The sequence below is a fragment of the Lissotriton vulgaris genome, chromosome 3_1 (assembly GCF_964263255.1).
Source record: "Lissotriton vulgaris chromosome 3_1, aLisVul1.2, whole genome shotgun sequence".
Classification (NCBI taxonomy): domain Eukaryota; kingdom Metazoa; phylum Chordata; class Amphibia; order Caudata; family Salamandridae; genus Lissotriton; species Lissotriton vulgaris.
The window spans coordinates 1,812,736,798-1,812,758,299 of record NC_141689.1 but is presented as its reverse complement, the minus strand read 5'-3'; the positions used below and the strand labels follow the sequence as shown (position 1 = coordinate 1,812,758,299).

The window sequence follows — 21,502 nt, the reverse complement described above, 5'->3', positions numbered from 1 at the left end:
AACAGAACTAAAAATGTGGGCGGGGGAATTGTAATAATTTATAAATCACATCTGAAACTCTATGCATGCTCCCAACAGGATCTGGAGGCGGAGGCCATGACTTTTAAGGTTAAAGACAATAATTGTCTGATCTTTGAAGGACTGCTTGTATATCGCCCCCCTGGTCCCAGAGGTCCCTTTATAAAAGCACTCCACACCTTTTTGGAAACAACCTTGGACTCAGTCACCTACACCATCTTGGGTGACATTAATTTTCATTTAGAGAGACCAATAAGGATCTGAACTCAGTTGCGCTATTGGACAATTTCCTCAGTTTCGGAATGAGGCAACTAGTTGATAGGCCCACTCATATAGCAGGGCACACCCTTGATGGGATTTGGATTTTTACCAACAATGACCACATCAAGCTGATCTCTATTCTCCCTGTACCTTGGTCCGACCACAGCGCTGTCTCTTTTAATCTACAACTCAAAAACGCTGTAATGAGGCGTAGAACTTCCACTCTCCCCAAAAAAACTAGTCCTTGGAAAAAAAACTTGAGTCTGAGCCCCTAACTAAAATACTGGCCAGGAATCCTCCGGATTTTATGGGCAGTAATAACGATAAGGATGCCATCGACTTCAATAATTGGATAAATGAGGCTATGGATGAGCTGGTTCCAATTCAAACCAAGAAATCCAGAAACCGTTCTGCTACCGCTTTATGGTACACCGCGGAGGTAAAAGCAGTCAAAATAAAGTGTTGCAGACTGGAGCGCACCTGCCGCTTGGATTATGGTCAGGCAAGCAAGCTTAATTATGTTAAAAGCCTCCAGGAGTACAAACTTATAATCGCCCAGGCAAAAACAGTTCACTTTACGAACAAAATCCAAAACTCCTCTAACTCCGCTAGAGAACTTTTTAAGACAGTAGCCTGTCTAGCAAAAACTCCCCGTGATGTTATTTTCACTCCGGACCAAAACTTCGTCAATGGTATCGCCACGTTCTTTCAAGCCAAGGTACAAACAGTGTATGATGAACTGAATACTATGGCCATAGATACTGCTGATAATAACACTGAACCTTCTAATATTACCTCATCCACCTTCCCCAACTTTCCTGTACTTGACGAAGAACAAGTACATAATCTTTTCATTCAGATGAAATCTGGCTCGCCCCTTGACCCTTGCCCCCGTTATGCTCTGCATCTGGTCCCAGAAAGCATTATCAAGGTACTAACACCTTTCCTCAACAAAATTATTGACACTGGCCAATTTCCGTGCAGTTGGAAAAAGGCCTGTATCAGACCCATTATTAAAAAGGAGAATCTAGACCCTTCCGTGCCCAAGAACTACCGTCCTATCACTTGCTTACCCCTGCCCGCAAAAATACTGGAAAAAGCTATGAACCAAGAGATCATGAAATATATAGACAAAAAGAAACTGTTAGACCCCTCACAACACGGCTTCAGACCATACCACTCCACGGAATCTGCTCTCATTGTGGCTACAGAAAACATTCGCAAGGCTATGGACGAAGGTGGCCGAACAGCCCTGATCTTATGGGGCTTAACGGCGGCCTTCGACACGGTTAACCACTCCGTCCTGCTAAAGAGTTTAGCCACCCTGGGTTTTACAGGCAATGCTCTAACTCGGATTACCTCCTTTTTGGACTCACAAATTCAGCAGGTACACTGGAATGGGCTACAGTCAGCTGAATTTTCCCTTCCTGGCGGAGTCCCACAGGGTTCGGCCTATCGCCCACACTTTTTAATTTATATGTTACCCCTCTGGCAGCACTGATCAGATCCTATGGCCTACAGTTGGTGTCCTACGCTGATGACACTCAAATTGTAGTGTCAATCTCACAATCTATTGAAACCATAGCGGAGCGTTTTAGAAATTGTCTCACTGGAGTGAGAGAGTGGATGAGCCACAATTTTCTAAGACTAAATATGGACAAAACGGAAATCATCGAGTTTGGTCAAAAACCGTCCGTTTGGAGTGACCTATGGTGGCCTCCAGAGGTAGGGTCCTGTCCGGTCCCAGTTGACAAGGTCAGGAACCTTGGGTTTGTATTTGACAAAAACCTTTCAGGCAGGGCACAGATCAACCAAGTGACTTCGACCTGTTTCTTTAAACTTAAGGTGCTTAGAAAGATTCTGCCCTACATCCCGAATACACTAAGAAAGGTGGTGATGGGAGCCCTGGTCCTGTCCCGGGTAGATTATTGCAACTCACTCTACCTGGGAGCAGGAGAGAAACAACTCACAAAGCTGCAAGCCATCCAAAATGCTGCGGCAAGAGTGCTGCTAAATCTTCCCAAGCGGCACCCTACATCCAAATCCATTCGGGAGCTTCACTGGCTCCCGGTTAGGCGCCGTGTTCAATTCAAGGCACTTTGTTTGGTACACAGATCACTGTATGGAAGAGGACCTGACAAATTCATCACATTACTACCTCGCTATGCACCCTCCAGAACTTTGAGGTCAGCCAATAAGGATCTGGTGTGCCAGCCAAGAATAAACAGAGCTCGGTGGGAAGGCAAATCCTTTTCCCACCAAGCCTCCAAGTTGTGGAACTCCCTGCCCCCCCTGCTGCGTGCACAAAAGTCCAAAATATGCTTCAGAAAGGCCTTAAAAACCTGGCTCTTCACTCAGTCCTAGGCCTGTCCCACAGTGCTTTAAGTGATTCTCAGCGCCAAGACGCCGCGGCATTCGTGCGCTCTACAAGAATTTCAGTCAGTCAGAAAAAAGTTTAAAAAAAAGAAAGTCAGGTGGCCACCAATTAGTTCTATCAGACATGCATTGTTCATTAGCAGAGAACACATGCAACTCCGAAGTCTACCATGTAAACAGTTTCACAATTTACAAATCCAAGAGATTTACTGGCTAATGAGAGAACGCCAAGAGTTCCTTTAAGCAACAACCCAAGTATGCATGAGAATCAAGTCTCCACTTGAGTCTGAACTGGTAAGGAATGACATGGGCACCACATTTTCCCGATAAGTGCATTTGACAAGCTTAATGGAGCAAAGAAATGCTTTTATCATTGCTCCTTATGTAAAGCTCACATGCAGAATGAGGATATTAATTTAGCAAACCGTTACCGGTACATGCTCAAACAACTATGGAGGAGAAACACTAAAACCATCAAACGTAAAGGGATCTGTCCCCAGCTATGGTACATTGGCCCCAGTGAGATGCAACATAGACTCTTCTTAATTTAATTGAAGGTGAAAAATGCTTCACAGAGGGGTTATTGGAGTTGATGAATTTACTCTACCACATTCGCATGAACCAGCCAAGTTTCTCCAACTCTGTAATACGCACATGGGCCTGCAACAAGCCACTGTATTTTTTAACCATTTTTGCACCTTGCCTTCAACATAAATATTGTCATTATAAGTGAGAATAGATGGCTTACACTGGTTGAGTACTGAAGGACAAAAGCATAGTCTGCCCCAAATCAGGATCTTAATTAGGTCATAACCATAGAAGTATCCCTTCCATGGTTACAGCTGCATCAGTCTTTCCAGGTCTGGAAAAACTGATTAATAGAATATTGGGAACCTGATATGGCAAAATAAACTACAGAAATTAATCTCGGCTAATGGCAGGTGCTTTTTGTGACTGCCCTGGCACTGGCAGGCATCCAACATGGAAGAGAAGGGAAAGGAGACGAAGTAAACATTTACAGGCATATCAAAGCAAATCATTGGCTATTTGTCTTCCGGAAAAAAGGAGTTGCACCTTTCACCAGTTTCCACAAGTTTGCAAAAACATTTTACTGAAGTCAGAAAGCTTGGAAAGAAAGAACTGACTGTTTTATGGATGTGTAAAAGACATAACTATGCACACAAACCGTAACCAAAGTGTTTAAGTATGCCAAAGTCACCTATGTGTTTTCAATACAAAGTTCAGCTATTTTTCAAGACTAGTCATTGTAGGACTTGGTGTACTCCCATCAACAGAGTTAGAGCGTCGAACACTAATGTGTTTGGCAGGTCCATTTAAGTTGAACGTGAAAGAGGAGCGACGCATCTACAAACAGGAAGGAATTAAAAGGTTACTATTATACACACAATGTTTAAACAATGATCAGAAAACGTACATGAATATGGAAATCAGTCATATAAACAGGAAATAGTCATAATAGCAGAAACTTTACTTTTCTTGGCAGCATTAGCTTTCATGTCACCCTCTGCAGTAACTTACACTGAGGGTCTATAATATTTCCCACTCCACAACATACTCCACCTCTCTCCTCTAGATCATCAGGCACTCATCCAGTACACGTCATGTGCCGTTGCTTCTCTTAGATGCTCAGGACATCAGAGGAAACTTGAGGAAAGTGTGGTGGGTGGAATGGGATTGCATTAAATACCATTAGTACCAGGTACTGGTCATTAATTTACTCAGCTATACTCCAGATGCTGATAGCTTAACTTCTTGTTGGTCCTAGATGAATTGTACATAACCAGTGACCACAACCATAACATTTTAAAACTTATTTATGAAACTGTTAAAGCATTTATGAAGCTGAAACAGTGTACAGATTTATCCCAAAAAGATAAAGGAGCTGAAGGACAATGTGAAAAGGGTTGAATAGTAAGACAGGATTAATATTCATCCCTAAACAGTCTACTGTTAAGAACAAACATGGGTCTTTCTGAAAGAAAGCCTATACATTTGGGCTTTTCATAGCTTTTTGATGACTGTACCAATCCTTTAAATCCAAATGTAACCCCTGATGGGAAGACTTATTTAATAAGCTGTGCTTGACTAAGTTAAGCCCTTTGGATGCACTGTATTATTCCGGTCATAAAATGGTTTTACCCACTGTGAGAATACGCTCGAAGGGACAGGGCAAGAGGGTGTTACTAAGGCTCTACCTTAGTGATTGTGTCCTATTTCAACTGTTGTCCCAGAGCCAAACTTACCAGGACACTGCTACCTGAACACCAAATACACACTTTCAGCACTTGATACCCAGGATAGCGAGTCGAGCAGTTCAAAACTTCTCAGGAAGTTAATGTGAGTAAGATGTGGAGGCTCAGCCCAGCAGTTTCCAAATAACATTTAATGGTTGTCCATTCCACCGATTATCTTTAAAAAAAGATAAGTTCTTTATTACAGAAAAATAAAACATTACATAAAAGAATATTCTGTGAGCATACTGCCTACAACAGGTACCAGGCAGACAGAATAATCTCAGTTTCAGGCTCACCGACTACAAAATGCAGACTGTCGTGGCATGTCGGCCAGTCAGTCAACACTTAAGTCACAGCCCCCTCAACTGCAGAATTTCTTAAAGAAAATTGCCCTTTTAAATCAGACATGGAGACTTATTTGTCATTAGGAAAGAAAGAGGGGAAGAAAACAAGTTACTTACCTGTAACTTTGGTTCCCCAGTATTGGTAACTTTCATAGATTCCCATGCTTTGTATCATTCCCAGTCGTCGGAGTGGGAGCCTCGGTAGTATAAAAACCATAGAAACAAAAGAGAAAAACAGGCCTAATCTCATTTTGTATCCTACCACTCTGTGTAAAAGAGACCAAACTTTTGCCAGGACCAATCAGAGCAGCCTCACCCTCTAGAACCTTCCTGAGAGAGCTCAGAGCCTCAGATTTTTGTAGCCGTTGTGCAAACCGCCACTATCTCATGTGAAAAGACTGAGCTTTCCCAGGGGAGGCGGGTGGGCGCATGGGAATCTATGAAAGTTACCAATACTGGGGAACCAAAGTTACAGGTAAGTAACTTGTTTTCTTGCCCCAGTATTGGAACTTTCATAGATTCCCATGCTTTGTATCAGAGAAGCTAGCAGTAAAACACCAAGACACATTTTGTAAACCAAAAAACATGGCATCAACAACCATATAGCAATACTTATAGTAAAGTAAGAAAAAGTAAACTAAATGTGCTCACCAGGATGGAGGGACTGAAGGGAAAGCTCCTCTCAATGAAAAAGATTCTGCAGAACTGCTTGACCAACAGCCGCGCCATCTCGTCCTGCAGACTCTAGGCACTAATGTTTCGTGAAGGTATGAGTACTGCTCCACGTTGCTGCCCTGCATATATCCTTAATGGCGACTCCAGAGAAAAGAGCCACAGATTAAGCCACAGACCTTGTAGAATGGGCACGAACCTTACTGTTCAAAGGCTGCCCGCCTCCTGATGGCAAAATTGAATGGCACTGGATATCCAGCGGGAAATGCCACTCTTTGCTAAAGGAAATCCCTTCCGTGGTGCGCTGTAGGAGACGAACAACTGGGATGATTTTCGAAAGGGCCTTGCACGTTCTAAGTAGAACTTTAAACATCTCTGAACGTCCAAAGAATGTAAAGTCTGTTCCGCAGATGTAGAAGGACGCGGAAAGAAAGATTTTAAAATCAAAATGTTCATTCAAGTGAAACTCAGATGGTACTTTCGGAATGAACTTTGGATTGGTGCGAATAATAAGAACATCCTTTTTGAAATGAAGGAATGGATGCACTAGGGAGAGGGCTTGAAGCTCACTAACTCTTCTCGCTGAAGTAAGAGCTAGAAGGAGAGCAAGTTTCCAAGAGAGGAACTTAAAGTCCGCCATGTGCACCGGCTCAAACGGAGGTTTCATGAGTTGAGCCAGAACAAGATTGAGCTGCCAAACTGGAGGAGGAGGTTGAACTGGAGGGTACATCCGGAACAAACGCTTCAAGAACTGCTTAACGATCCGAGAGGACCATAAGGAAGGGCCAGAAGAAGTACGCCGAAACCTTGAAATGGCTGCAAGATGGACTTTCACAGACGAATGTGCCAACCCAGATTTAGCCAATGATAGAAGATATGGCAAGAGTTGGTGAGGCAGAGATTTGTAAGGATGGAGACCTTGTCTTTGACACCATAGGCAGAACCTTCTCCATTTTGCCTTATAAGTCTTATTTGTGCTCGGTGCTCGAGTCTGCGACAAAACATCGACATTCTTGGGAAAGATTTAGATGACGGAACTCTCTGTGTTCAGGAGCCACGCTGTCAAGTGGAGCGATTTCGGATCCGGATGATAAACCTGCCCCTCATTTCTGGACAACAGGCACGGAATGGATTGTAAGCGGATCGGAGGAGCCTGGGAGAGTCGCAGGAGCTCCGTGTACCAAAATTGTCGGGGCCACGCTGGTGCAATGAGAATCATTTTGCACAGTTCTGCCTTCATCTTGAGTACTCGAGGAATGAGGGAATTGGAGGAAAAGCGTAAAAGAATGCGCTGTACCAGGCCATCGAAAGGGCGTTCCCCAGGGACCCCTGATGGTGAACCTTGCTTGCGTAAAACCGGCATTTGGCGTTCACTGGGGAGGCAAACCGGTCGATGGTAGGTGTCCCCCAAACCGAGAACACCCTCTCCAGAATGGACTGATTCAATTCCCATTCGTGCGTCACCTCCGTTTGTCGACTCAGGGCGTCCGCTTTGACATTGAGTGAGCCTGCCAGGTGTTCGGCTCTCAGACTGATGTTGTTTAGGATCGCATAATCCCAGAGTTTCTGAGCTTCTGTGGACAGAGTCTGCGATCTTGTTCCCCCTTGCTTGTTCACATAGTGCATGGCCGTCGTATTGTCCGTCCGGACCAGCACTGAATGATTGCGAACTCTGGGAAGGAAAGCCTGCAAGGCCAACCGAATGGCCGTCAGCTCCAAAAAATTGATATGGCACTGGCGCTGATCCGGACTCCAGTGTCCGCTGACTTGAAGTTCGCGGAGCACTGCTCCCCAGCCTTCCAAAGAGGCATCCGTGGTTATGATGAGGGGGGATGGCGAAATTCTGAACGTCAGACCCTGTGCGATATTGTCTTGTACCAGCCACCATTCGCATGCCTTTCTCATTGCCGAAGTCACCAACACCTTGTCGTTGAATGATCCGTCTGCCTGGCGCCATGGTCTGTCTAGTTCTTCCTGCAGAGGGCGCATTCGCAGCCTGCAATGAGGTATTAATGGTATGCAGGATGCCATCGACCCTAGAAGGGATTTGTATTGACGGACTGACAAGCATTTCTTCTGGTACAGTTGGCGAGCTGATAGCATTAACTTTCGTTGACGGTCCTCCGAAGGACGAGCCGTGCACTGTGTGGTGTCCAAAATCGCCCCCAGAAATCGTGCGGTTTTGGAGGGTAGTAGAACAGACTTGCCTTTGTTCAATTGAAGGCCTAGATGACTGAATGCAAGTCGAAACAGCCTGAGAGGTTTCCTCGAAAGATGGAGCCTTGACTAGCCAGTCGTCCAAGTAAGGGAACACCTCCAGGGAATGTGTCCTTAGAAAAGCTGCCACAGGTGCTAACACCTTGGTGAACACCCGGGGTGCCGACCGCAGGCCAAACGGAAGCACCTTGAATTGGAAATGGCTCTTGCCCACTGTGAACCGCAGATATTGTCTGTGAGCTGGGTGGATCGGAATGTGGAAATACGCATCCTCTAAATCCAGGGAAGCCAAGTAGTCGCCTGGGTTTAAAAGAAGAAGGATTTCCTGGAGAGTGACCATCCTGAAAGAGTTTGATGAGATAAGTGTTGAGCTCTCGTAGGTCTAGAAAGGGGCGCCAAGTCTGTCGTCTTCCGCACTAGGAAGAACCTGGAATAAAAACCTCTGCCCCTCTGAGAAAGAGGCACCGGTTCTATTGCCCCTTTGAGGAACAATTGATGGTCTTCTAGATGGAGTAGTCCCAGATGTTTTGTGCGGATGGCCCCCGGAGCTCGTGTTGGAGGAAGATCTTGGAATTCCAACGTATGGGCACTCTTTACAATATTCAGAACCCACTGGTCCGATGTTATACACCTCCAGCTGTTCAGACAAAAAGAAATCCTGCCCCCCACTGATGTGACTGGGAGGGAAGGAACAGCAGGTAGAGCCAGGAGGCCGCTATTGTCGCTTGCCGCCATCACGTCCTTGACGGTTTTGACGTCCTCACGACGTTTGGCGAGAGTAAGACGCTGATTGTCCCTGCCGTTGATTAGAGTACTGGGTCTTGTAAGATTGGGACGGTTGTGATGAATATCTCTGCTGGGCGTTGCCTCTATACGAAGAGAAACCCCTGCCACGAAAGCCCTTAAATGGGACCTTGCGATAGTTGAGAGATCCCAGCGACTTTGCAGTGTCGCTATCTTTCTTTATGTTCTGCAGGGCATCATCCACATGCTTTCCGAAAAGCATTTCGCCATCAAATGGGAGGTCCAGGATCCTATTTTGGGAACTTTTTGGGACGTTTGTCGTTGGCGAGCGCTGTTTTTTTCTCCGGACCAGTCCCAGAAGTGACAGAAGAGTGTTTGTCACTGGCCTTCTCTTTTTTGGACGGAGGAGAAGTAATGGGAACCTCCTTTCTTTCCTTTGAGGCTATAGCCAATCCAGAAGCCTGTCCCTGCCTCTCCTTTTCACTGCCGTGAGGAGATTGAAGGGGACCAGCCCTCTCAGACCTATCAGAGATCTTGTAAGGGGCCTTAAGAGGGGGCTCCATTGAAGAAGAACCAGGGGGAGACCTACCCCTCTTCCTGGACTTATGAGAGGATGCCATAGATGTTGAATCCTCTTCATCTGAAGACAGCAGCTCCTCCCGAGTCTTCATCTTTTGAAGCCAGGTCAAAAGTCGACCTTCTCTGTCACGGAGAGTCATGGTAGAGAAGGTTCTACAGATCTTGCAGTCGGTGGCCTTGTGGTCCGGGTATAAGCAATAAATACAGTGGTCATGCTTATCCTCAACAAAAAGTTGTTTTTTCCCCACAAGAGGCACAGGACCTGAACAGGGCCTTCTCCTTGTCAGACATCTTTAAAGTAGTTGAAAGGTATGTAGTAGAAATCCAAAAATCCAATAAGTTTGTAGAAGAAAACTGAGCAGAGCTCAGTGGAGACTCCCTAGCACAACGTGCGGTAGAAAAATCTGAGGCTGAGCTCTCTCAGGAAGGTTCTAGAGGGTGAGGCTCCTCTGATTGGTCCTGGCAAAAGTTTGGTCTCTTTTACACAAAGAGAGTGATAGGATACAAAATGAGATGAGGCCTAGGCCTGTTTTTCTCTTTTGTTTCTATGGTTTTTATACTACCGAGGCTCCCATTCCGACGACGGGGAATGATACAAAGCATGGGAAGCTATGAAAGTTCCAATACTGGGGCAATATACTCTAGCAGAATGAAACCACCCAGAGCAGCAAGGTGATGTCGCATTGTTTGTAATAGGTTAAGTGGGATGGGGGTGTTTGCGTTCAGCGATTCCTCACCATCTCCCCCTGCTGGAGCCGCACCTTGAGGTCTGCTTGGAGCAACTCAATCAATTTGAGAATAGCTGAACGTAAATACCCCCCCACCCGCCCAACTTACCCCGAAACAATTGAGAGTTTGGTATGGTGCTGGTGATTCTGCAGTTTGACCATCCTCTGCTCAACAGCAGAGCAGCACTGTATAGCAGGTCAGCTACAGCAGCTCCATCCATTGTTACAATGCACCAGTAATGGTTTAAGCTTTGATCAGGAGGCAGAGACCATCCTTGTCATTCAAACAAGACTCCTGTGTTGCCCTACACTCGTCTGCACTTCTGTCAGTACCACTTGGGCACAGCAGCTGGGCAGCCCTGGGTAATCTCAATCAGCAGGGGTATATTCTTCTTTCTCTGAAAACCAGATAGGTTCTAGTACAAAGGCAGCATTACAGCTTCTCCAGCAGCTTCTTGCAGACTTTCCAGGTGATGTCCCCGGTATGTAACTGTTACCACGCATCTTTTACCACGCATACCATTACCACGCATACTTTTACAACGCAGGTCATTTTACAACGAATACCTTTACAACGCATTACACTACAACGCACATACTATTACAACGCATACCATTACAACGTAAGTATAGGTAAGTTTATCTTTTTTTTAAAACATTTATTAGGGGTATTGGGTTATAGGGGAAAGGGGTCTTTTTAGGTTTCAGGATTGGGTTTGGGTTTTGGGGTACAGGGGTATTTTTAGGTTTCAGGGTTGGGTTTGGGGGTACAGGGGTATTTTTAGGTTTCAGGGTTGGGTTTGGGTTACAGGGGTATTTTTAGGTTTCAGGGCTGGGTTTGGGTTTTGGGGTACTGGGGTATTTTTAGGTTTCAGGGTACATGGGTATTTTTAACATATATTTACAAATAGAATTAAAAATAATATTAATTAAATTTAATAAAATAAATAATTTAATAAAATATTTTAAAAATTATTATTTACATTATATATTAATATGATATACTTATGTTGTAATGGTATGCGCTGTAATAGTATCTGGGTTGTAGTGTAATGCGTTGTAAAGGTATTCGTTGTAAAATGACCTGTGTTGTAAAAAATGCGTGGTAATGGTATGCGTGCTAAAAGTATGCGTGCTATCATATATCCGATGTCCCCCTCAACTCTGGAAGAGGGGCAGGCAGTAACACTGGCAATGGGTCTCCAGAAGTACTCTGGCACTTGAGTACCACCTCTTCAGCCAGCCATTTAATGGGCCACCAAGTGGGGAAGTTTCAAAACTGGTTCTACAGCCCTGTTGCAGACAGGACATGGCAATTCCACTCTTAGGGTCCTGAAACTTGTGGTAAGTGTCTCCCTATTAGTTTGCATAGCAGGCAGTGGAGCACAGTACTGCATGCCACACATTTTAGGACCTGCACCTGGTGAATATCAGCTTTTGCGTATAGCACCAGCGGGTGAGCCAAAGGGGCAGGCCCCGCCAGGATTATTTATTCTGCATAACAAAGGAGACATGTTTCCACCTCCATCACCCTCCATTAAGCCATTGTGTGGTGCTTATGAAAATAATTAAAAGGCCTCTGCTAAAAAGGTCATTGCTGCATATCTAAAATAACCAGGCCTCCATCCTACCACATCTTACTATTACAAAGCACAAACATCACAAATGCCTACAATACATGTTGCTAAAGTGAAGAGGCTGTCCCTGAGCCTCCATTTCATATTATGCCTTATCCGGTTAATAGAAAATCACTTACCACTCTTAAAGGCAGACTTTTCTGCCATGTTTGACTTCAGTTTAGCATAATCATATTGTTTACATCATGACTAGAATAGTAATGCAATAATTAGGGGTGGGTTCAAACCAACTATGCCTCACTCATGAGCCTTCCTCCTGCCAAAAATCTTCAAGAAGGGTTTGGATCTCCTAACTCAGACAAGTGTAGATCCCCACAGGAAGATGTTTAGGTGGGAAGGTGCGGGGACCACTGGAAATCCCCACCTCCCAAAGGGCACCTCTGGGGACACAAACTTTATCCATATAGGTGGTGAACTCTGTATGTGGTGAAAATCTCATGATGGATTGTTTGCCCTTGTACTTGTATTATGGTATAGGCACAGGAGCAAAGATGTAACTTCATTTGCATGGAGTCACACCCTGTTTAAATGATGAAGGGTCTCCTTCGGATCCTACCCAAGCACATTTTTGGCATGTCTAACCTCATAATAGAACAATCATTTCAACAACGCTGGAGAGATTTCTGAATCAGATTTGAATGCTGCTAGAAGACAACGACTCTACACGTTTTCAGCTAGGTCAAGAAATCGGGCCCAAAAGATGAATATCTGCACGTGGACTCTACCCAAGGAAACCGCTACCAACATATACTGAAGAGTACACAGTTAAGAGAGGTCTGCAATTACTGCTAACGATGAGGTGCTGGTGAGGTGGCTTGGAGGACTCCTTCCATCAGGTGTACTGTGCACCATTAAACCTCTTTGTAGAGCTCTTTCCGGTGTTTTGGAAAACGACATCGCCATTGTGAACTGAAATATGAACGTAAAAAAATACATGTAAATCCTAATAAAAGGCTAAAGACCTGAACCAATACATGATTTTGCAACACCTTTAATACACTCATTAAAAAAAACTCTAAATGGCCAATAATATCCATCTCTAATGAATGCTCTACATGGTTAGATCCTTGTAAGTCTTTCACTATAAACTGACCATGGAAATCATGTTAATTTAGAATACATGTAGGTAAATTTATCTTCTGCAGATACCTCGAAAATCTAGTATGGAAGCAGCACTCTTGGACAGAAACTGGACAAATCTGCATTAAACAAAATTGTTTGATACTTTATAATTATGTCCCAAAAGTACATTACTCCTATGGTTGTGAATGGTAATTTCAGGCAATCTTAAATTCATCCACAATGAACACAAACGAAATTCCAATGTGCATGCACAAAGGTTTGTTCCCGAGTTGCATGCACATAATCTGATTTTATTTTAATAGGACCGACCGGGATAGATTAGATATAGCAATGCATTCAATAAAGCAAGGTGAGCTTATCAGTTTGCCATGATAATTACCCAGATAAAACTTATTTTTTGATTGGATACTTTTATTGTCCTTCATATTCTTTACCTGAACAGTATCAAAAGGTGCCTGGATGCAACACAGGAACCTTTGAATTACGGAACCTTTGAATTACTCAACTAAGACCCAAGAGAAGGAGGCAATGATCAGACACAGACTGATGTCGGTCGAGAAGGGGAAACAGTTTTGAAATGAGATATTCCAATTACAGTCCTCACAATCTCCAAAAGCAAAACAGAACATTTCTGATATGCAAATGGTTTCAGTGGCTAGATAGGCAGGCTGCAAATGTGATTCTTCATTACACATTCTACTAAACAACGCTATGATCAGTTTTCCAATACACCACCAAGCCTCATGCACAGCACCAAAACACATTACCTAGAAAAGCTTGACAACTCTAAAAAACTGTTCGACCATTCACAAAAAAAGGAGTAGCTACTTGCAACAGTATATTAGATAATGCTATGGAGTCCCTAAAAGGGGTAAGAAACACTATACAAATGTTACAATACATTATGCACATAATTAGAAGAGAGGAACTGCTGAAGAAAGATGGCTAAGTGTATTAAGGATCAACTTAAAGTTGATCTGTGTACTGAATTGTTTCAAGTTTAATTTTTTTTATTTTGTAACTTTTAAACCATCACTGTTGGACTTGGCCCTTTTGGCATGTTCACCCTGAAACTTTTTGCATTCTCTTAGCCTTTTTCTGTAACCTGGTGTTGATGATTTTAGGCCTCTGAGCACTTAAGCACTATAGTCCAGTGTAAAGTGTGTGCGCTCTCTGTGTGCGTGTGGTGAGACTGGCCTGCCCTCCCATAGGAATGCATTGGGGATGAGTGTGTCCGTGGTAATTCCTGGTATGAGAAGAGCGGCAGGGGCGAGTTTAGTATGTATGAACTTGTGAGGATAAATGCTGCGCAATGGTGTGTGCAGATTTATGGTGACTGGTGGAGAAATACCACATCTAGGAGTTGGCATTTCTGGGGGCTATGTGTCTGCCGGCCTGATGTGAATTGCATTTCTGGCTTGTGAATGACAGGAGCGGAGAGGTGTAGGTGGCTCCAGGAGGGGCAGGGTGAGTCAGCGCTGGGCTGGATGGGACACCTGGGCTGGGAGAAGAGAGGAAAAATTCCCCTGACTCTGAATAGGATCAGATTAGACAGTATATGAATGTTGCAGTGTCAACAACAATCTATGGTTCCCAGTGCGCAATACATAAGCATCATAAGTTAAGATAAAGGACACTGCCACAAAGCTGTAAGGCCAAAAGGAACGGTATGTAGTTATCTACAAACTTAGTTCTGTTATCAAGGGATCTCAAAGCGAAAACAGGAAAACAATCAAATATTAACCATTAAATATAATGAACAAGAAAAAAGTTAATATTTGTGAAAATGCAAACACTAAAGCCACGTTACCTTTTTTGACGTCTTTTTAATAAATCTAGATGCCTTACTCAGAGTGCTTTCCATGTCTTTTGTATTAACTTCAAGAGAATCTGGATCTGTGGTGTAAATTAGACTTTCCTAAGAAGAAAATATGCAGTTAGATCTGTAGAGGTAAATGATAGGAGGTAGTTATAGTTAGGATTATTTTCAATGCAAAATCTCAACATTCTATTGTGAATAACTTTGGCACCGGTTGAGGAATCTGCCTGAAAATTTCCTCAAATTTGCCTCGCGGTGCTCTGGTCCTTCCTTGAAAGTTTGGGGGGGGGGGGGCGGGGGGGGGGGGGAATTCGTGAAGCGGGGGCCGAGATAAAAGGGGGGTCCCAAAACATGTTTTCCCCATGTTAATTTCCATAGGGCGGTCGACCTCACTTTTAGCCCGAACGGCTGAATGGATTTCCACCAAACTTGGCAAAATTGTAGGGACTGGTACCCCGATGTGCCTTTGCTATGTCTCAAGATATATGCTCCAGTGATTTTTACGAAAATTAACTTTGAAAAAATATATATTGGGCTACATATATATATATATATATATATATATATATATTAGAGCCCAATGTAGCCCAAAGATGGCCACCAGAGACAAAAAAATCAAATGTAGCCCAATGAGTGATGTCACTGACCATGTCATGAGTGATGTAATATGTGACGTCATCAGCAGTGCATTGCACGCGCAAGTTATAGTGAGTCCAACTAACTATAACGTGTGAATTTCAATGGTTTTATGCAAGTAAAATTTCCACCTAACTATAACTGGTGTGAAACCTATGGTTTTTTCAGTGAATATGTATATGCGTAGGACAGCACAGAACGGTTATAAAGCCCCACAAAACTATTTTCAGGACTCTGACAGCCTTTTCCATCATCCGTCACGAAGGATGCTGGAACTTGCAGTTCCTGGGTCTCCACCAATGGGGAGGATGTACTTTGAATATTAATGAGGGACTGCATTTGGCGCCAGTTTGGGGGAATGAAGGCATCTGATGAAGGAGACACTACTCTGAAACGCGTCATGCCAACACCATTCTGAATCAATAAACCTACCCGAGTACTGCCCGCTGAGTCTCCCGTTGTTTCTTTTCTAGAGGCGACTTTCCTGGATATATTTGCGGAGCCTTGGTGGCAATTTTGGAGGAGAATCGTGGAAGCGGTAGTGTGCTTGGCGAGCTGCGGCCACGGGAGGGCGAAATTCTGGCCTAGATGGGACCGTGACTTCACGGAGAGACACGGAGCACTGGCACGGCGTTTCCCAGATACGCCCAAAACGTACGCTGCAGAAGGCGTAGGGCAGCACAGAACGGTTATTCAGCCCCACGAAACTATTTTCAGGACTCGGACAGCCTTTTCCATCATCCGTCACGAAGGATGCTGGAACTTGCAGTTCCTGGGTCTCCACCAATGGGGAGGATGTACTTTGAATATTAATGAGGGACTGCATTTGGCGCCAGTTTGGGGGAATGAAGGCATCTGATGAAGGAGACACTACTCTGAAACGCGTCATGCCAACACCATTCTGAATCAATAAACCTACCCGAGTACTGCCCGCTGAGTCTCCCGTTGTTTCTTTTCTAGAGGCGACTTTCCTGGATATATAAGAGCCCTACCACATGGAAGTGGTCGAAGCTGCAGGCACATGGTATGCAGCAGAAACTGGCAGGCAAGGTCGTTTTTCAGGATGTTACTTGCAGCGCAGAGGTGATTGAACATTTTCCAGACCCACACGGGTTCAAATTTGAAGTATTATTTTACTCTGGGAGCAGCTCACTGGAGCGTGATTTATTGAACTACTAGAACCAGCAGGCTCTGGGGGCGCCAACGCTCACTGGAGCAGGTGCTACTCATTTAAAGACTCTGAAAGCTCCACACAGAGTTTACAGATGCCTCTGAAGAAATGCTCAGGGGAGCATGAAAGGCGTCAGGCTTGTAAATTGCATGGACTTTGTTTTCATCATTCCACGCTGTTTTCCTGAAAATAAAAAACAAAATTACAAAACCTCCCTGAATGCTGGCTCTTCTAAATGGGGCAACCTTCATGTTGGAGATATGTATATATATATATATATCCTCCACAGACTCTAGTATTCTCTACAGGCTAGTCCAAGTTATGTTGGCCGATTATGTGCCTTCCCACATTGTCCCAAAGAAAATATTACATCCTAGATAGCGCATGTGCAAGTCTGTAATCCCTCTCCAATAGAGCACATTAGTCCGCACCACAAACTCCACCACACTCCAATTACACGGGAATCATTAAAAAAAAAAAAAAAAGAAAGCCATAACTTAAACCAGATTAATTACACCCAGTACAAAAATATCTTGGGCATAATCCTATTACTAGTAAAGGTTCCTAAAGCAAAATGTACGTAATGAAGCTTCTCCCCACCAAGCTTACATATCGCATGCAGGTGAAGTTGTGAAACATCAAGGTTTCAAAAAATCTAATTGGCTAGGAGGTTTGTTAGATACTGTATTTCACATGCAGAAACAAATCCCACATTGAATACTGGCCACCAAGTTGATATGTAGGTGAAGGGACTACACAAGCATCTGTCATGAACTGAATTTTCAACATGCTCAAAAACGCAGCGAGGCAGAATGTACATCCTTCTCTCAAGACATCTCAAATGGTCGAGTGAGAAACAAATGAGGCATGGTCCACACTACAGAAAAGTGCACAAATCACCTACTGTTTAACATTGCAGAACTCAGAAATTGCACTGCTTCAACTTTAACTGAAAATAATTCATATTTAAAAACATACCTGAAAGATTATTTTCTGATGCCTAAACTTATATGATGATACTTACCAATTTTAATAAATTGGTCTTGATTGCCTGCTTGTGTTGTCATTTATTGACCCATGTGTCCATTTTTAGACGTCTTGCACACCTCCGTGTTGTGCTGCTACCACGGCCATGCACTTCGAGAATGTTCTTGGCGCAGACTTCAGTACGAATGACAGTGCTGTGTACTGATAATGATTGGCGCTGACTTGGAATCGCAGGAACTTCCTGTGTTTGGGTGCCATGGGCACATGGAAGTACGCATCTTGTAGGTCTATAGCACATAGCCTGTCTCCCTGTTGCAGTGGAGGATAAATCTGATGCAACGACAACATGCAAAACTTCTCTGCGAATCCACTTGTTTGCCTGTCGCAAATCCAGAATGGGCCTGAACTCGTTCTTGTCCTTCTTGCGAACCAGGAAGAACCGGGAGTACAGACCTCTTCCTATTGGAGACAGAGGTTCGTCTTCTATCGCCCTTTTCCTTAACAGGATATCAGCCTCCGCCTGGCGCTCGCGCAGCTGACACTGCGCACCGATCGGAGGAATTGATGGAGGCGGGCTGGTGAACCGAAGACTGTATCCATTGCAAACAATATTCAGCACCCACTTGTCCGGAGTAATTTTTCTCCACTCTGCCAGAAAAAATTGAACGCTTCCCCCCCACCGGAGTGGGTAACGGATGCAGGGGAAGTAAGCGCTCAGGGCCTAGACCCGGCCGGGCCGGGCCTTTAGTCGCTGCTGCCGACTGTTGGCCGCCTCTGCCTTTCTGGCACTTCTGGAACGGTCTTCGGAACTGCTGCTGTTGTTGCTGCTGCTGCCCCGAAGTCTGGCAACGCCCTCTGCCCTCTCAACCGAACCATCTCTGGAACGGGCGGTAAGATTTCTTGGTATCCTTGGGCTTTTCCAGACCCACAGCCGTGAGCGTTTCGGCCTCCGACGTCATGCAGGCCATTTCGTCATCTGTATGTTTTCCAAACAGGGTTTCGCCAGAGAATGGTAAATTGGCAACCCTTTGTTGTGCGTCAGGCTTCAGCGACGTGAGGCGGAGCCAGGCGTGTCTTCTCTGGTTAACTCCATGGCAGTAACCATGTGCCGCCAGGAGGGAAGAATCGGCTGCAGCACTGATGACCTGATTCGCCACCAACATCCCCTCGTTCAACACCCCTTTGAAATCTTCTCTGGTCACGAGGCCGGTGTTCAACAAACTGCTGGAGGGATTCCCAGAGGGCTCGGTCATACCGCCCTAACAACGCCGATGTCCCACAAACTTTACTCCCCGCCGAATCCAGCCATCTAGATTCCTTATCTGGTGGGACTGTGGATGACAGAGTGGTGGCATGCTGTTTCGGAGCCGCCGTCACTATCACCGATCCACCCTCAGAAAAGCCAGATCCGAGTTGGGAGCCCGGTATTTCTTCTGGAGTCTCGAGGGGGCCGCCTTCGTCACCGCCGGGGTGAGAAACAGGTCCATGGCCGGATCCTCCAGGCCCGGTACCAGTGGTAGTAATGTCCTAGACAGATGTTTCTGGTGCAGCGTCTCAAAGATCACCGATGTTTGGGCGTGGGCACCGTCAATGAGATGCCCAACTTCGCTGCACCCCTCAACAGGACATCATGGAAGGACACAAGATCATCAACCGGCGACACCCTTGTCTCCGGCGACCCCGACAACATCGGGGAATAGTCCCTGGTCTCTGAAGACCCCGTATGCGAACGGGACCTGCGCCTCCTGTGGCGTCGTCTCAACTGCGTGGATGACCTGCTGTGACTCCGCGATCGCTCCCTCCTTCTGGAACAAGAACGCGACCTCCCAGTTAGTGGACGCTCCGCAGGTCTCCGCGGAGGAGTCTTCCGTGGCCTATCCTGGGGGTTTGGCTTAGGAGTCCCCTTAGGCGGTGTAGGGAGGGGAGGCAGCGCCACCGACCTCGGCAGAACAACAGGAGGTACCTCCGGCCAAGGGACGAACCAAGGAGGCGGAGGTGGTGGTGGCAGTGATGGCAGAAGCGGTGGAAGAGGAGGATTGCTGGGAGGAGCCTCCTTAGGTAGAGGTGGAGGAGGGGGGGGGCGTCTTCGGCCGAGGTGGCGTATAAACCACCGAGTACACCGAGCCCGGTGACTTCTTCGGTGGAGGGGGCTGCGAACTAGCCCCTCCAGTCGGTGATCGCCATCTCCGGCGACCTCCCCCAGATCCAGCCTGACTTCCGGCGCCAGAACTCCTTCTGCGCCGCGCCAGAACTCCTTCTGCGCCGCTTAGGAGAGTTGGAAAGTCTGAGACGCTGATCTCTTCTAGACGCTGAGTGTCGCTTCTCCGGCGCCGAGCGTTGCTTCTCTGGCGTCGAACGCCGCCTCCGCGATGTCGAGCGCTTCTCTCGACGCCTAACGCCGCCTCCGCGACGTCGAACGTTCAGTCCGACAACGAGCGTCGACTCCTTTTCGGTACCCACCGCTTTCGACGTCTAGGATCCCCTCGACGCTGACCGTCTTCTCAACAGCGACCGGCAGTATCGCCTCGACGGCGAGCGCCGACACCTGCCGCTCTTTTAGACGTCGATGGCTCGACGCGGACATCGACGTCGATGACTACAACGAAGAATCCGTCGGTGGTGATCTCGACGGCGGCCTATCCAGGCCCTTCGACGTCTATCCTTCACGCTGTCTCGACACGGAGCCCCGGGGAGATGGGGAACACAACGTCGTCATCCCGCTCGACGTTGTCTATGCAATAGACGTCGACGGAGACCGGGACCTGTTGCTGGGCTTCCTGCCTCTGGGGAGCCCCCCAGAGGCCTCAGCAGGGGCAGAGGGAGCCTTCCCAGCCTGCCCAGAGCCGCCTGCAGTCGTCTCTCCTCTAGGTCTTGAAGCCTGATTTTCAGCATTTCCCTCAGGGTTCGTGCTGAAAAGTTCTGGCAGATGTCACATTCTTCAGGGGCATGTGCAGCAGGGAGACAGAGGATGCAGACGTCGTGTGGATCCGACTTGGACTTCTTCCTTCCACATTCTGGGCACTTGTCGAAGAGAGCAGGCATTTTAGAGCCCTAAAAAGCCTGAACAAATACACAGAAGTGAAGAAAAAACACCAAGCACACAAAATGAAACACTTTTAAACACCAAAAGGGCACAAAATTTCAATAAACCCTTGATAAAGGGAGAGCTCAATGCTCCAGGGTCCTGTTAGCAGGAGCCGGAAAAAAGAACTGAAAGCAAAAGGGACCTGCAGTGCATTCTGGGATACTGTGAAGTTCTGGAAAGTTCTCTTAAAGGCACAGTATCCTGTTCTGAGCCACATAATGGCAGCCTATGGGGCTCGTCTGTCCAGGTCTTCCTCTCTATCACTCCAGAGGGGTTTTTGCTGTTGAGGCAAGGGAAATCTGGACAGGCTTTGCTGTTTGTGGGTTTTTGGTGGAATTTCTAGTTGAAGTACTGGACAGTGTAGCCTGGTTTTATAGGCTGCATTATCGGTCTTTAATTCTCTCTTAAGTGTCTGTGCAGGTCTGCATTTTTTCGACACTTTAAGAGATTATTTTTGATTGCTCCGGGGTCCACGCACATGGGCGGGACTATTCACTAGATTATGACTATACACAGAGATCCCCTACTACAGAACCTTGATATTACACGATTAGCGTAAAAAAAAAAAAATCCAAAAAAAAAAAAAAATAAAAAATCACAAGCACATGCTCAGAAAAGACCTCAAGTACTGTAGAGACACAGCCCAGACAGTTTCTTGAAAATGTCCATCGGTCTTGTGGGCTTACTCTTCCAAAAGGCATCTTTTTGTTATCAGCGTCTATTGACACATTGGGTTGTTGACGGATGTATGAACAGCTGCTATTAAAGCAGTCCAAATTCAACTCGTACAACTTGTACATCAATTAAATACATTGAGGCGGTGCAGAAGAAATACTAAGGGTGTATGTAAAATGTTTGCCTTTCCAGAAACCATGTCCGAAGAAGACCAT

The 21,502-nt window shown here is 45.7% G+C and overlaps 1 protein-coding gene across 4 annotated transcripts in view; it reads right to left on the bottom strand.

The window, feature by feature from the left end:
• LOC147728480 (protein ECT2-like) overlaps positions 1 to 21,502 on the bottom strand; it is an 88,424-nt gene that overhangs the window by 26,955 nt on the left and 39,967 nt on the right. For 2 of the 4 annotated variants that reach the window (XM_086963289.1, XM_086963290.1), the window contains 2 exons: positions 14,725 to 14,832; positions 12,618 to 12,740 (listed from right to left, as the gene is read on the bottom strand). In XM_086963289.1, the coding sequence (XP_086819415.1) occupies positions 12,618 to 12,740; positions 14,725 to 14,832 (231 nt within the window). Of the gene's footprint in view, positions 1 to 3,874; positions 4,021 to 4,919; positions 5,086 to 12,617; positions 12,741 to 14,724; positions 14,833 to 21,502 lie in introns of all 4 variants that reach the window. The other 2 variants (XR_015309561.1, XM_086963291.1) reach the window with 2 other exon arrangements.